The sequence below is a fragment of the Entelurus aequoreus genome, linkage group LG08, assembly GCF_033978785.1.
Source record: "Entelurus aequoreus isolate RoL-2023_Sb linkage group LG08, RoL_Eaeq_v1.1, whole genome shotgun sequence".
Lineage (NCBI taxonomy): Eukaryota > Metazoa > Chordata > Actinopteri > Syngnathiformes > Syngnathidae > Entelurus > Entelurus aequoreus.
The window spans coordinates 24738937-24755219 of NC_084738.1; the positions used below are offsets into that span (position 1 = coordinate 24738937).

The 16283-nt window shown below is 39.1% G+C and overlaps 1 protein-coding gene across 2 annotated transcripts in view; it reads left to right on the top strand.

The window, feature by feature from the left end:
- Window positions 1-16283, top strand: part of trrap (transformation/transcription domain-associated protein) — a 157327-nt gene that overhangs the window by 121167 nt on the left and 19877 nt on the right. For both annotated transcript variants that reach the window (XM_062056086.1, XM_062056088.1), the window contains 4 exons: window positions 2671-2832; window positions 7287-7377; window positions 7469-7674; window positions 11150-11411. In XM_062056086.1, coding sequence (XP_061912070.1) covers window positions 2671-2832; window positions 7287-7377; window positions 7469-7674; window positions 11150-11411 — 721 coding nt within the window. The remainder of the gene's footprint in view (window positions 1-2670; window positions 2833-7286; window positions 7378-7468; window positions 7675-11149; window positions 11412-16283) is intronic.

Genomic DNA, 16283 nt, shown 5'->3' on the forward strand with positions numbered 1-16283 from the left:
TGGCACGTTTTTAAGAATCTGCTGCAAAAATGTGAGTCTCTCACAAGTTTTTTAAACTGCACGTATGGGTCACCAGTTGAATAGCCTAAATGATGGAAAAGAGAGACCATAAAATGGAACCTTGAGGAAGACTACTAGTTTAACTAAACAAATTATATAAATGACTACTGACTGCACCTGAAGTAAACAAGCTACAGCAACACCTTAGTTAAATGAATCACATTACAAAAAAATTTGGAAAAAAGAGAGGACTTAAAGGGGTGCTTTGAGGAATTCCTCAGTTATGTGAATCACAAATTTGACCTTCAGTGTTCTATGTTTGCTAGGTAAGGTTAAAATGTCGATGCTAGGATCTGCCAATGGGTTTACAGTGGTCCAAATTCAAAATGTCTTGATAATAGGGGCTGTGTGACATTTTCAGTGGATAGTACATATATATTTCGATACAAGCAGTATACTGACTAGTGCTGCAAGATGTGAACCAAAATATACGATACCGATATAGGTAATTTTATATAAGGATAAATATCACATATCTCGTCTTTGCAGTGTATTCAATTGAATATAAGTTGAAAAGGATTTGCAAATCATTGTATTCTGTTTTTATTTACGATTTACACAACGTGCCACCTTCACTGGTTTTGGGTTTCGTACAAAAAGGACAAGACAATTACAAAACAGAAAAAAATAATTACAATTTTGAATTAAGTATTTTTAGTGCCAGCTCTTATTTTTGACAGTATATACAAGGCCATCTCAACTCATGGGAATTTAGAGATGGCATCTGTAATTTCTCACTGTCTGCGGCACTGCTTATCATAGACGCTAGGCTACCTTTAGACAACAGGTCTGTCTGGCTCGTTTGGTGTGTTTTTCTTTTCATCACATTGTGTTTTTTTAAGCAACGTTCGTACTTTGTCACTTTGGCGGAGGTAATAAAGGGCAGCAAGTGACACTAATTCCTCTTTTGGTTTTGTTGGTTTAGCTTACATTCGGCTTGTGTGTCTCTGCTTTTAGCAGACTGCTACACTGTTGATTTTGTTACCGCAAAGTAGCATTGTTGCTGCAGTTGCATTGTGGTTAGAGTGGCCATCTTGTAATCACAGGGTTACCGGTTCGATCCTGGTTTGAAGAGCTCATGTCAAGGTGTCCCTGAGCAATACACTGAACCCTTAACTGCTCCTGATGGGTTGTGGTTAACACCTTGCATAGCAGCTACCACCATCAGTGTGTGTATGAATCAGTGAATGTGATGTATAATGTAAAGCACTTTGAGTATTATTCCAAGTACAATAAAGTGCTAAATAATTACAGACCGTTTACCATTAGCCACAGCCCACATGCTAAAATTGCGATCTCAACAATAGAAAAATATATTGTTTGAGACATTTTTGTCATACTATGCACAGCACCAACACTGACTACTCTAAAGTATATCCAATTTGTATTCTATAGTACTCTCTTGAGAACATACAATGTAATAACAATCGTTGTTGAAATGTGAGTGGTAAGTGTACTTTTTTGAGGCATTGCAAAATGCTGTATTTCTATACTTCAGCTATGGATGTTTTTAGGTATTCGTGACATGCAGAAGGTGATTTTACTGCCTTCATGGGGACTCAGCTGCCATTGGATCCCGTTTAATTCATACCCAGAGCTTTCAGATTTATTAGTGTATTTAAGCATCAGCAACCCCACTTCTGCACCTGCAAAAGCACCTCTCTCCCCAATAGACCTTTTTTCCAAATAGGGTCATTGTTAATTCCCCATTGCCGAGACCCTACCCAGACTACCGTATACATTATTGGTTCTGATAGGATGAAATGCGTTTTATTCCACCATCAGCCTCAGTCGTAATTTGATTGCTCACAGTCCAGCAGTCTGTGTGGATGGGTTCCCACGGAAGATCAATGGAGAAGTGGAATCCTCTTACACGGACGGTCTAATAGTCTCCCCTGACACTCCAATCTCACAGCCCTCCACACGGGCCAACTTTTTTTCAAACAGTCAGACTAATGCTATCGTACTCGCCAGTCAAGCATACCCTGTGTGGGAGGTAACGAGGCGGACTCCTTGCTAACAAGCATTGCGCCTGCTTACTCAGACACACTCCAAAACATTCATTGCGGCGCCTTCACAATTTCTCCGGTCCTGTCTGTGCTTAAGCGCAATACTGTATGCTCTGTCGTTATAGATGAGAATTTCTGGCCAGCAGGTCGGGGGATACTTTCATCGGCGAAAGGATGCAACATCACAACAGCGCCAAATAGGATGTGAAATTGAAGCACATTAACAAAAATTATTTTCATGCTGGCCTGCTATACTTTTCAAAGGCTGTTGACCCATGGATGCTGAATGAGCACCCACTGATGGATGAAGCCCATTGACCAGTCATTACCTGTGATTATGTGCGGTCTGGAACCTGGTCGGTTCAACAAAGTTTGGTGTCAATGCACACACGGTCTCATCTTTTTATGGACACAGCAATTAGCCAAAAAGTGCTTTGCATCACTCTCCAAACCCCCTCTCGCTGTGTAGAGCAGAAGAAGACGCAGTCTAACAATAGAGAAATCATTCTGGCTGCTTTGTGTCAAATTTAGTATTTCCATGTAGATTCTCTCCTCTATTACTTTCAAACTGACCTCCATCCATTCTCACACCGCATTTTAGGTCCTGTGGCTCCTCAGTTTTGATGACAAGAACACCCTGGCAGATGCAGTTGACAAGTACTGCATCGGCGTCCCACCCATTCAGTGGCTGGCATGGATACCTCAGCTGCTCACCTGCTTGGTTGGGTCTGAAGGCAAGCCTTTGCTCAACCTCATAAGCCAGGTACTTATATCCTTAATCTCATTTTATTATTAATGAACCATAGTACCCCAGTGTCAAGCAGCCCTCAACTATGACGCTATTACAGTGAAATCTCGATTTACAAACTGTCATTGTACAAACAACAGACATGTGTACAAACCTTTCATCCACCCATGCAGCGCCGCCAATTTGTTCCTACACCACGGTGGTTGTGGGTGGGCTATTTTGTATGCCGTTAATGTATTTTTTTTTTTTACCTTTTTTACAAAAAAAATTCTACTTTTGCTAGCTCAATATGAGTCCAAAGAAATCAATGAACAAGCACCGTGTGGTTTGAAACATTCAGGAAGTATCCACAGTGTTGTCGTTACTGTCTTTCCCCCGACCCCCTTCCTTCTGCTGCAGGCAAAAAAGATTAACCGACAAGGTAAAGTGGACTTGATTTTTATATTAATAATTATTGTCCAACCTTGCTGTTAAATTTAAGGAGGTTTGTCATCCCAAACTGTGAGTGCACCACAGGGTGTGTGTGCATGTCGGAAGGGACCCTATAAATGAGGACAGTTCTGCTTCTTGTTTTTGTTTTGGTTTTATTATAAAATATGTACCGGTAGTTGATCTGTCAGCTCTTTGTCATTTTTGTTTAACATACAGTAATGTATAGCTGTGTACAAACAAACCTTTACTAAAATATGGACTTTGGTCGACGCTGAAACCCAGTTTTTCATATTTACATAAATTTGCTTCAATATACAAACTTACCTATTTACAAACTTAGTTCAAGAACCAGTTAAGTTTGTAAATCAACGGTCCACTGTACCACCATGCTTGACTGTAGGCAAAACACAATTATCTATCTCACTTGTGTTTCCAACTATTTAGACAATAACTGTGTGTTTGGTCATTTGTATACTGCTTTACAAGCTGTACACTTGCTTATTATTTATTATTTTTATTATTATTAGCCTTTATTTAACCAGGTAAAATCCCATTGAGATCAAAGATCTCTTTTCCAAGGGAGACCTGGCCAAGAGGGCAGCAGCAAGGTTACATTAAAAACAGTAAACAAATACATAAAACATCACATTTACGACATTAAAACTTGCTCACATAACACATGTGCATACAGACAAGGTAGACTGCAGTCCTTGCTACTCTAAAGTATAGCCATGTTATTTATTTCTATAGTATTATCTCTTGCTGAAGTGTGAGGCGTGTGCTGCGTCGATGTAATATTCAATCTTAGCCTGATAGAAAGTGGTCAAATCAGTCAGTCTCATGTTTGGATATTGGTCACTGCGATTTATTCAATTTGTTTGTGTTGTCTTCCTCCCTCCATGTATTCAGTTCAGTATCTGCCTTCTGTGTTAGCATCCGTGTTCATGCGCCTCTGCCTAATCGCCACAAATTAAATGCATTCACTCTCAAAGTGGCCTCTTTCTATTTTGCATATTTTTTTATTTTTTTGCCAAATTGCGCATTCAAGTTCCCCCGCTTCTACTTTGACACCCATTTATTGGCTTTCACTAAACCTCGGAAAATTGGATTTTAAATGATTTGCCCAGGAAAATTATTTTAACGTTAATATGGAACGCATCTGCAAGACAGGAACAGAGCAAGTAATTAATGCGAGGACTAATTTGCGTAGGGTAATGGAGTATTATTTCTGCACGATTTAAAGAGGCTGATCTTCAAACATTCATTCTCTCTGTAGAGCACCAATCTTGTTCCGATGATTTACTTTTTTTGCTTGTGATGACAAGGAAACATCTTCATTCATTGGGAGAATGTCCGCATTTTTTACCAGTTTCTCTCTTTGATCTGTGCGACCCCTCTAATGACTGATGAGTAAAAAAGGTCAACGTCATTCATTTCAATGCTTGGTATGTAAAGAAAGAATCCTGTTTTAATGCATGGTGGGCTTTATCTCCGCCACTTTCCTGCATTATTTAGAATTTTTCCTTGGCAGTGGGATGTTTAAAAAAAAACGTATGTTGAAAAATTGATGAAGGTGAGGCAAAGAGCGCCCTGGGGTAGGCGGCTAGATGAATGAGAAGTTAGGAGAGAATATCAGCAGCCCCTCTCACACGCTTGTCGCCCCCTTCTTGTCTACCGTTCACCCTCAATACCCTCAGCCCACCTTCGCTTCACCCAAATAGAACATGTCTTAGCTTACCATTAGCGTACTGATCTCTGGGTCCCCCTCCTCCTCACTGTGCCTCACTCTTTCATGTTTAATGCTGCTCTTAGCTGCCACCTAGGTCTTCCTCTTTCTCTTGCCACTAAGATCTTCTTCTTCCTGTTCCCTACCCTTGCCGTTTCCATCCTAATCCATCATGTAAATCTTCCATTCAATAAATAGAATTTGCACGTTGAGCTTAGGTAACAGTTGCAAGCAAAAGTAGATTTTTTTTTTTTACATTACAGCTGCACTTTGAGTACTGAGATTGACGGTGCTTATCGACTGTTTTATCTTACCACTGAGGAATAAAATAATAAAGTAAAGAGTGGAAGGAAGTATTAAACAACACAAAAAAGCAACTCTGCTATCAGCTCTTTTTACAACATAGTTAATCCTATCTGTCGCATATGTGTCCTAATTTTGGTGTTTCTACAACCAAGCTGAGGTCCGATTTTTTTCAAATCTTGATCAGAGTCACAGTAGACCTGTCCTAGAAAATGTTTAACTTCTTAACATGACCACTATAGCTAGGCTGTTTAACTAAAATAATCAGAGGGAAACATTTTCATAAAAGCTAAGGTACAGTATACTGTATATTTTGTAGGGGGGGAACAGTTCACAAAATCCATGGTTCGGATTTTGTCATAGTTTTGTGATACAGTGTTGGGTTCGGTTTGATTGTTGTTCTTTCTAACACGCCATACAGCCATAAATCCCAATGATCCACCTTTGCTATTTTCCAGCTGTGGTTCTTACAAATATATCTTATGAAATAAAACTAAAACTAGCTCTTACATTGGGCTGGGACAAATAATCGATTAAATTGATTGATTCGATTTGAAAAAAAGCTTTAATTTATATTATGTTGCTTTGATTAATCGTTTATTGAGTGCAACTAATGAACATTTATAAAATCCCCATTGCACAGTGCCCGTAACTTTAAATACGTAGACATGGTTTGCGCACATCCGCTGCAATAGAGCGCACAATAAGGTGGTGGTATGTGGGCGTCGTGATCTGTGTGGCGGCAAACAGTGGAAGGTTTTTCTTAATGCACACATGATAAAAGTATAATTTCAATGCTGTTGATGTGCAATTATTAGAACAAAGAATAAAAGTTATGGTAAACAGAATAACAATGTTTTTATTTCCACTATTTCCCTAAAATACATATTAAGGCTAGAAAGTGTGCTTTATCCGATTGATTAATTGAACAAACACATCGATAGATTACTCAATTACTAAAATAATCGATAGTTGCAGCCCTACTCCTAAAGCACTAGCCCTGGAATTAGTGTAAACAAAAAATTTAACTGTATTATCTTTATAACCACATTTTATACCATCAACATAAAATGAAGTACAAGCTTTATCAGCACTAGAGTTTTCTTTGTTTGAATCAAAACAAAAATGTTGATTAAATTCAAACATGGGTTATCTTTGTAGTTTGAATGCAGACTTAACCGTTTTTTACGTGGTCATTTCAAAATTGTTTAGTTCGGGAGAGGGTGGTTGACTGTTTCGAGGATGAATGAGTGGTTCCGTATACATGATTTCGGGATACAAACAATCCTTCTATTCATGATGACAGAGTTTGTCAAATTTATGTTTATTTCCATGAACAGTAGATTCCGTTTTTATTGACTAATACCGTGATTCTGTCCGCCGCGTTACCGCCAAACTCATATGGCCCTACTTCGCCTCACAATGAGCACACATATGATCAAAACTTTACATACATGATCTGATCTGATTAGTAACACAAATAACCATCTGAGGTCAATTGAACAATTCAGATTTGTTCATAGATTTCCTAGATTTGATTCATCTTCATCTATAGATAATGTTTCATGCACACTTTGAAGAGCAAACTCTGACCAAGGGTCATCTTATGAATTTAACACAAAAATCTGTATTTAGTATCTGATTGCTTATCACTTTGAAAATAGATTGTTTTGAAGTGACTTCTTTGTTTTTACAACTTAATCCCTCTTATATTTAACTATTTAGCTCCTCGCAGTATCGTCAGTGACTTTTTGTGAAAGTCTTGAGGGCAATTTCATCATCAATCGCCTTCACTTTTGCATTCCCGTTCCTCTGACACAGTGCTTCAAACACCCCGACTGTTACAGCAGCGGTCTGTGGCTGTATCAAAGTGATCTCTCTCTTGACTCACACACAAGCTATCTCTCTCTCTCCCATCTCTGTATGCCTCCTCCATCTCCTTTGCAGTCCATCGGGGGAGCGGGGGTTATATGAAATGTAACATGTGACCCTCTTTTTTTTCCGCCAGGTGGGACGAGTATACCCCCAGGCTGTCTACTTTCCCATTCGTACTCTTTACCTGACACTTAAGATCGAGCAGAGGGAGCGCTACAAAAGTGGTATGTAAACATGTTGGCACTATTTTGAACATTTGGTATTCCAATGTATATATAGCGATATAAATATTTTCCTAAAAATGCTGTACTTTAGACTCGTCAGGACAACAACAGCCCACTTCAGTAGGAGCCCAGTCTCATACAGGGACCTCGGATCCAGGGCCAATCAGGGCCACGGCCCCGATGTGGCGCTGCAGCCGAATCATGCACATGCAGCGTGAGCTACACCCCACCTTGCTCTCCTCCCTGGAGGGCATTGTGGACCAGATGGTGTGGTTCAGAGAGAACTGGCATGAAGAGGTGAGAACATAAGTGCTGGTTTCATGATACTGTACTCCATCTGTGCAAATGTGTGAACGCAACCTGGTCGTCCACATGACCCCAGCTTGGCTCGTGTCGCTCTCCATCGCTTCCTGTTATGCTACAAGGTGTTAGGTGGCGTATTAAGCCGGAAGTTGGTCACTGCTGGACATTTTCTGATAACCACCATTTATGTTGGTGTATATGATATTATAATAATGATATATAGAGCACGAAGCACATACTGAGATAAAAATACCATAAAACCATTTGTCCTTGTTAGGGATGGGTATAGTTTACATTTTAATTGATACAAGTACCAGGTCAGTACTGAGATAAAAAACATTAAAACATTGATTAACATTGATTATTTAATAATGATATATCATATTTAATAGAAATCTATTAGTGTTTGCGATTATTTGGGTAATCGGATAAATCTCACTTTATAGCTTCAATGCGTATTTTATGCAAAATAGTTTAAATACAGTGCTCTCTGGATGGTTGGGACCATACTTTGGCTCCCGCACACTCTGGGAGACAAATATATTGTACATAAAAATACACATACACACAATTATTCATACATATATACACACACACATTTGTACTTACCTACATACAAAAGTACATTCGCTCCAGCATACATACACAAGTACAGTACATACATACACACTCTCTGTACATACATCCACACGCACATTCAATGTACAAACATACACATACTGTACATATACATACATACATTCATGCATACAATCACGTTTCATCAAACATATATTAATGTTGTTCCCCTAGGGGAAACTGGGTAAAACACGGCACACTGACAAAGCTTAGCCTATTGAACTATAACAATCTACAAGGTTAATACAGTTCGCTTCTCTTTCTTCCCCTACATTTATCTGCTTTCTTTTGTATATTTTAAGTTATCATTACATATATGTATTGTTGCACTTGAAACTATTGTATTGTTGATAATAGAGGTAATTATTTTCATTATTCAAAAGAGACAAGCGGTAAAAAATGGATGGATGGATTATCAATAGTGCTATTTTTATTGTTATTTTTATTGCTCCATTTGTAGTGCAATAATGTAATTTCTGTGTTGTTAATAATTACTTCATTAACTGCTTCTCTGCTATTACTTTTCGTATCATATCTGTACATATTGTATTTGCTGATGTTGTTCTGTTTTTGTTGTTGTTGTTGCTGCTGTTGTTTCTCTGTCTTATCCCCCTCTTGTCCCCGCAATCTCCCCCTCTGTCTTCCTTTTTTATTCTTTCTATCCCCTCATGCTACGGCTGTGCCAGACATTAATATAAATCCATTTAATAAAGTAAAAACAAATAAGGCAACAAGAGAATTATTCCACACTTTTCTTCTGTAAAGTAAATCTGTACAGCAGATATGGGCGTCTACATCAACGATATGATTTGCCTGAGTGGCTGGACAAAGCAAAAAAACAACAACAAAATAGTTGAAATTAAAAAAAAATTCTTCATTCTTTTTTTCTTTTAAATGCACATAATCAACATTGTAATTGTACTTTTAACATGTGTGCGTCATAGAAAAGTTAAATAGAAAAAAAACCTATGCTGTTCGCTGCCACAAAGATCGCAGCACTCACACACCACCACTCTGATGTGCGCTCTATTGCCGCGGGTGTGCGGAAACTGTGTCCGAGTATTTTAAGTTCCAGGCACTCAATGTAGTCTCAATTTCATTATTTTTTTAATTAGTTTCACTTATTGCTAATCAAACAATTGTTCAAAGCTTTTTTTAATCAAATGAATCGATTAATCATTGCAGCCCGAGAAAACATGCAAAAAAAACAATATATTTTAATTTTTGTACGGAATTTTGCGACATTCAAGTTGAACAAACAAGTAATTTAAATACTTTAAATATATAAATTACATGATAACTAAATAATACATTCAAAAATAAGAAATACATTCACAACACATTTTAATTTTAATTTGCCTAAATACAGAACATAGACAACGTGCAAAAAACGGCTTGCTTGTCGATGCTCATAATTCCGTAGGTTCGTGAATGCAACCTCACTTGCCTTAACCGTCATTGGTGCATAATGGGAAAGTCCTGTCACTTTGTTGTTGTTATGGCTATTGGCTAACTTTGCAGCGCTATTGATGTTATGAGGGCTGCAGTTTCAGCGTTTTAGATAGATAGATAGACTTTTAATCATTCCACAATGGGGACATTTTTATACGGTTGCAGTTCAGGTTTTTGCATACAATTGCAAAAGTAACATTTCATGAAGGATAAAAAAAATGACTAATAAATAATAAATATCGTGCACTAACGCTTGCACTATGTACAGTATATGTAAAAATAAATCAAAAAACACTATCTTAACACTCGTATTGCACACCAAGAAAAAGATCACAGTAATCACATAAGTGTGTTGTAAAGTCTTATGGCTGTGAGTAGAAAAGACCTGCGGTAGCGCTCCCTCTTGCACTGTGGATGTAACAGTCTATGGCTGAAGGAGCTACTCAGGGCCTCCAGAGTGTCGTGTATGGGGTGAAAGGGATTGGACATCATGAATGTCAACTTGGTCAACATCCTTCTGTCGTCCACCTCCTCAATGCTTTCTAGTGGACAGCCGAGGACAGAGTCAGCTCTCTTAAACAGTTTATTAAGTCAGTTCCTGTCTCTGACCGGCCATTAAGTTTAAAAAGAGCGCCTGACTCTGTGGGCTTTATTCAGGACGCAACATTACTTGCAAGACGTTACTTGTATAATATTATCGCCAAGCAAGACGTTACTTGTATAATATTATCGCCAAGCACTTGTGTGGCCGGTGGCTGAACCTGCAAAAAAGCCACTTATAGCTAAACATTTTTTAATCCGAGTACAGCTGACTTCCGTTTACTTTGACACCAGTGCCACTGTGTAGCTTCAGTTCCCATCTCTTGTCCTTATTAGTTAGCAGTATAAACATGAACATGGTCATACACCTTACTACTCAGCCATGACAATGTTAATGCGCCAGAGTTAGCGGCAGTAGTTTTGGAACGATCAATAATAAGCCGATGGACGCTCGTTTTTTAATATCTTTTTTGCTACGCTTTTCCGTGGTAACTATGGTAAATACAATAGTGGTCCAGTCTTGACCGAAAGTTCCTGGTCAAATTTTTGTCCCAGTCATCTCTTGGTTATCAGGTTCTAAAAGGAAAGTCTGTAAGGTAAACAGGCAACAGGAGAAGACAACTTGGAGACAGTGATGAATGGATGAGATGATGACTATAGAAGATGATTTGTAGGCAGTAGTTAATGGTTTGAGGGTACTCAAGAGCAGCTGCAGGCGCTTTACTTTGTTCATTCAGCATGCAAGAGTAGAGCCACCAACCTCTGTGTCTTGCTTTAGTATAGATTATCATTGCTAATCTTTTCACAGTTATTTTATAACAGCCGAGATGAATACACTTGTTTCTTTATGTCACTGCAGGTTTTAAGACAGCTCCAACAAGGCCTGGCAAAGTGTTACTCTGTGGCCTTCGAGAAGAGTGGTGCGGTGTCCGACGCCAAGATCACGCCACACACACTCAACTTTGTCAAGAAGCTGGTCAGCACGTTTGGCGTCGGCCTGGAGAACGTTTCCAACGTTTCCACCATGTTCTCCAGTGCTGCTTCTGAGTCCCTGGCCCGCCGTGCACAAGCCACAGCCCAGGACCCTGTCTTTCAGAAGATGAAGGGCCAGTTTACGACAGGTTAGTTCTGAAAGGGAAAAACTCCCATATTTGGTTGTGAGAAGTGAGTTTGGATGCCGAGGTCTACAATGTCTGAGAGGCATTCTAAATTAACTCATACACGACAGGTAGTTTTAAAAAGACAACACCATACTGAGAAATGACCAATGGAAAAACATTTCCCCACAGTAAACCACAGCTCCCCAGTACAGACAGCATTCATGCAGCCCCAGACCATGACGCTACCTCCACCTGGCTTTATACTAAAGGCAAGGCACAATTATCTTGGTACTTACTGGTCTTGCCAAGTATTTATTTAGGGGCCATTCCACCATATAGGTGCCATTTGTGGCCACAGGAAATACAATAATGCATGATAAAATTAACTGTAAAATATATTTTTTAGTGTGCCAAGTATTCTTCAAATTGATCTCTTGTATATTTAATATACCGGTACACAATTTTAAAAATGAAATTACCTTGAACACTGGAAACATGGCTTGATAAAAATGATTGCACAAGTATAACAACAGCAGTTACAAATAGCATTTGTTTGCATGTCCTAACTTTAAAAAATAAACAATATATCAGGAAAATATAATTCAAATCCTTCAGAATGTTTTTGTTTTACTTATTTGTTTTACTTCTTTTCTGAATTTATTTTTAAGTTGTGGGGTTTTTGTTTTTTACAAAATATTAATAAAACTCAAATCCACACTTACCGGTAAGTTGTTTGCCTGGCTTTTCACTTAGTCCTGTTACCCTAAAACATCTGAAACTTGTAAAATATTATACAAGCCACATGGTCCACAGAAAGTTGCATCATTCAGTCCTGTGGAGGCCATCGGAACACCTAAAGTAAGTTCACATATGTATTTTGTTGTATAATTGATTACCGGTATATTGGGGTGATTACTGGGAGGGGTTAATATTTCATCACAATCCAGTTACATAGATAATCAAGTTATTTGTTAATTAAAAAAAACAACATGTTGAATGTCTGCGAATCACTCTGTAATGTCAACATGCTATCAGCATAAATGCAATTTGGCTATATTTCATGTATTTGCCCGAATGCAGCTGAGATAGGCTCCAGCACCCACCGCGACCCCAAAAGGGACAAGCAATAGAAAATGGATGGATGGATGTTAATTCTGCTGTATGGTTAAAGAAACATTTTTTTCACTCCTATTACTTTCAAGTCCTGTTAGGCAAATTAGTCATCTTCGGCTTAGGAACCTTTTACAAAAATAAAATAGTTGCCTGAGATGGGGTAACACACATTTTGAGTTCATCAAATATGTGTATTATCAGATTATTTTGGGAGACTTACAACAAGCAAATGGCACAATATGGTGGAATGGTCCTTGCACGATAAATAAGAATGGCTGTGTGTTGAGTCATTTTCAGCTACGGTATACAAGCTGTACACTGTATACTCTAAAGTATATACAGGTTTAATTTCTATAGCATTATCTCTTGAAATGATATACTGTATTTAAAATGTTGATGAAATGTGAGGGGAATACTCACTTTTGTGAGGAACTGTATGTCTGCACACACCCAAATTAACTTTATTTCAACATAAAGTCAGCTATGTCTGTGCAACACTGAATTGCAGCCTGTGGTGTCTGCAACAGGTTTGAAGCAGACAAGTGTGCCCTTTTTAATTCAAATATAAGTTATTGTATTGTATTGCATTACTTAACTCAGTGAAGTAGTAGTTTCTAGGCGTTGTGGTGTTCCAAAAATATATTGCCCATAAAAGTACTGGAGCTGGTAGGGCAGTTTAAGAGGCTGCAGCTGCTCTTCTTGCCTACAAAAAATCCTCACTTTTCTTGATGTTTTTCTTAATCTTAAATAATAGTGTTGCCGTGTTTTTATTAAAGTGAAAAGGTACAATTGTCATAAATCACAAATCTGCTCATATGCCGCTGATCTTTTTCAAAAACAAAAAAAAATGTATCCATCACCATCCACTACCTCCTCATGGCATGTATTTTCTAAGATGTTCCTTGTATGTTTGTTGTTTTTTTTTTTTTTTTACAGTACATTAGTCTAGGCACAACTTTAGTTTAGTCTCTTTTTGACACATCTCTGAAAACAATCTCTCTTTTTTCCGAGTTAGACCACAGTAGACTGGTGCAGATTTAAACAAGAGCATTGTACGTCTCTTTCAGGAGCTAGGGAACCTTTTTCTGAGTGCAGGCTGGCTGCACTCAGTCTAGTCACGCTACTGTCCGCTCTCCATCCTCTCTGGCTTTTTTTTGTTGTACTGGCCCCGGAAGTAACCAATAGAGCGAGAACAGTGTTTGAGCAGTGAATGAAAGGAGACAACCATGGCCACATCTATAGAAACAGAAGCAGCAGTAATATTGAGGATAAGATAGGACCTGTTAAAAATACAAATAAAACAATACAAAAAAGAGTCTAAAAGGGCGGCAAGACGACAGGTGCGATGCCATTAGCGTGCAAAAGCATGGCGGCGACACAAAGACCAAGTGAATAAACAACACAAACAATGATGCGCGATGCTCAGGGCGAGCGCTCTGATGATGAATCTCACCAGATGTTGCAGACCCAGCTGTGCTCACGCAGCCAGGCATCATCAAGGCTTCTGCCTCACAGCGAGCCCCGTCCACCATAGCTACCCAGCTGTCCCCACGGCCGAGTGTGAGCCCGGCAGAGCGACACCCAAAACCGCACAAGCCTTCGCCAAAGCGGAACAAAAAGGTTTTACAGCGCGACTGAGCAGCCAAGCTCTCATTCCTCGCACCGTGCTAGTGGCTCACTTGCTTTCACTGGGTTTGTGGGCCGGAAAATATGGGTTTATGTGAGCATATATAACATCTGGCAGCAGGGAGGCATTCAAATCCAATTATGGCAAATGCTATTTGCATGAGTTGCTGTTTTAGCCGTGGATCTGTACGGGTGACTTTTTCTGGAGGGGAAAAAACATCATAACATTTGTGTTTATTGAAATTCTGTGTGTTCCGCCCTGCAGAAAGCCTTTTAGGGTAGGATAAGTGTTTAGCCGCATATTGGCTTTGCACCTGCTAGGAGCAGCTCTGGGAAAATGAATATATCTGGCCTCTATGACAATTCCATTTCCCTACAGGGATCAAATGTCAACTATCACTCTGTCTCGGCTTTAGCTGGAACTTTTACATGTAGCGCTTGAAAGCAGACTCCCCTCCAACTCCTCCCAGACTGTGCACGGAAGTTGACTCCATCCAACTATGCACGTACAGTCTGCCGGGTGAGCATGGGGTCAGCAAATGATGGAATGATAGCCTGCCACGCAGAGATATCACCCCCTTCTTATTTCTCATCTATAGATTAAAGCAGCAGTCTGTATTCTTTGCTGTGTGCTGTTAGGCAAGCAGAACTGAAAACCAGCATGGGTTTCTGAACACGGGATTGGAGGTCAAACTTTCTCGACCCTGTCTTACTCTCGACTTTCTTTTGATTCAGCTCCCTGTGAAAGCTGTGGTCAGTGGCAATGACTGCAGTACACATAATCTAGTGGAAACTCAATATTCACTACATGTATGATAGTTATCCTCCCTTAAGGCGCCACAACTTGTGTCATTACTGCGGTGAATTGCGAACAGATGGACAGCAAAACAAGGCTACTATAAAAAGAACAATGTTTTGGTTACTACTTAAAACATGCGGCCTCATTAGGGAGAGATTGAAGTGGTTTTACCCTAAGATTGACTATACACAGACACACATACTTTTGGATCCAAAAAGGTCCCGCTCATAAAAAGTGTCATAAGTCAGCTATAAAGTAATATTCGTTTTACCTTCAACGCTTGAAATCTTTTAACAACTTCAGATCTAGCTATTGCTTGCATTCCGACATGTGACTTCTTCCTGGAAGTGAGAACCAGTGGTGGTCACCCAAACTAAGATGGCTGTTGTGCCGCAAGCAGCGCGCGAACTATCGGAGTACAAAAGATGCTTAAATCTTTCTGCAAAAAGCAGATACGAGCAAAAAATCATACTATGCAATGGAATAGAGCCCTATACTTTATCAAAAAATTATTTTTCGAGTGATATCAAGAATTATATGTCGGTCGCATTCCCAGACATATAGAACTATTATGCTCCAGATGCCATTCTACTCGACAAAACAGATTAGAAAAGCATGCAGGTCTACAACTTTTTTGCGTGTGGTTGGGTCAAGGAAATTGGTATCAACACTATCCCGGATAAACATGCATGGGTTTTGCCCGGGTAAGGTTGCATTTCATGATTTAACTTTACATCTTTTTTTTTTTTTTTTTGGCAAAATGATTTAACTTTACATCTACGGATGTTTGTTGCTTTTGCATGCGCTGTTTTTCAGTAGCGGGTTTTTCTCCGTCTTTATCAAAATATAACTATAGATGTCAACTTTGTGTATGTGCTGAAAGCTTCATTTATGACTGTTGCCTTTGGTAAAAGCTGAACTCTTTTCAGTTTTGCTCACATTTGCTTTATTTTTATTTAAACACGCCGATCGGTTTCTTTTCAAAACACTCGTAGCAAACATGTGTTTAAGAAATACAAATAATATCAAGTTAATACTTTAATGGGAAATAATAACCGTTAAAAGTATATCAAACAAACCTTTAACGAAGTGATCACTGCAAACTCATGCATTCTTTGACTCTGGTCCCTTGGACCGGAGTGTGAGCTGCTTCTCTCGTCATTTCGTAAAATCAGAAACGTGTGTCCCTTTTGCGATTTGAACCATTTCTACAGCTGAAAACAACACAAGCATAGAGCATTTTTTCTTCGAAAAAGGCTAAATTGCGCCTAGTACTCATTGAGAACAGAGCTAGCTTGACCACCACGCAAATTTAATGGGCTGAATGTGAGCCGGACGTGACCTCAGTAAAATCC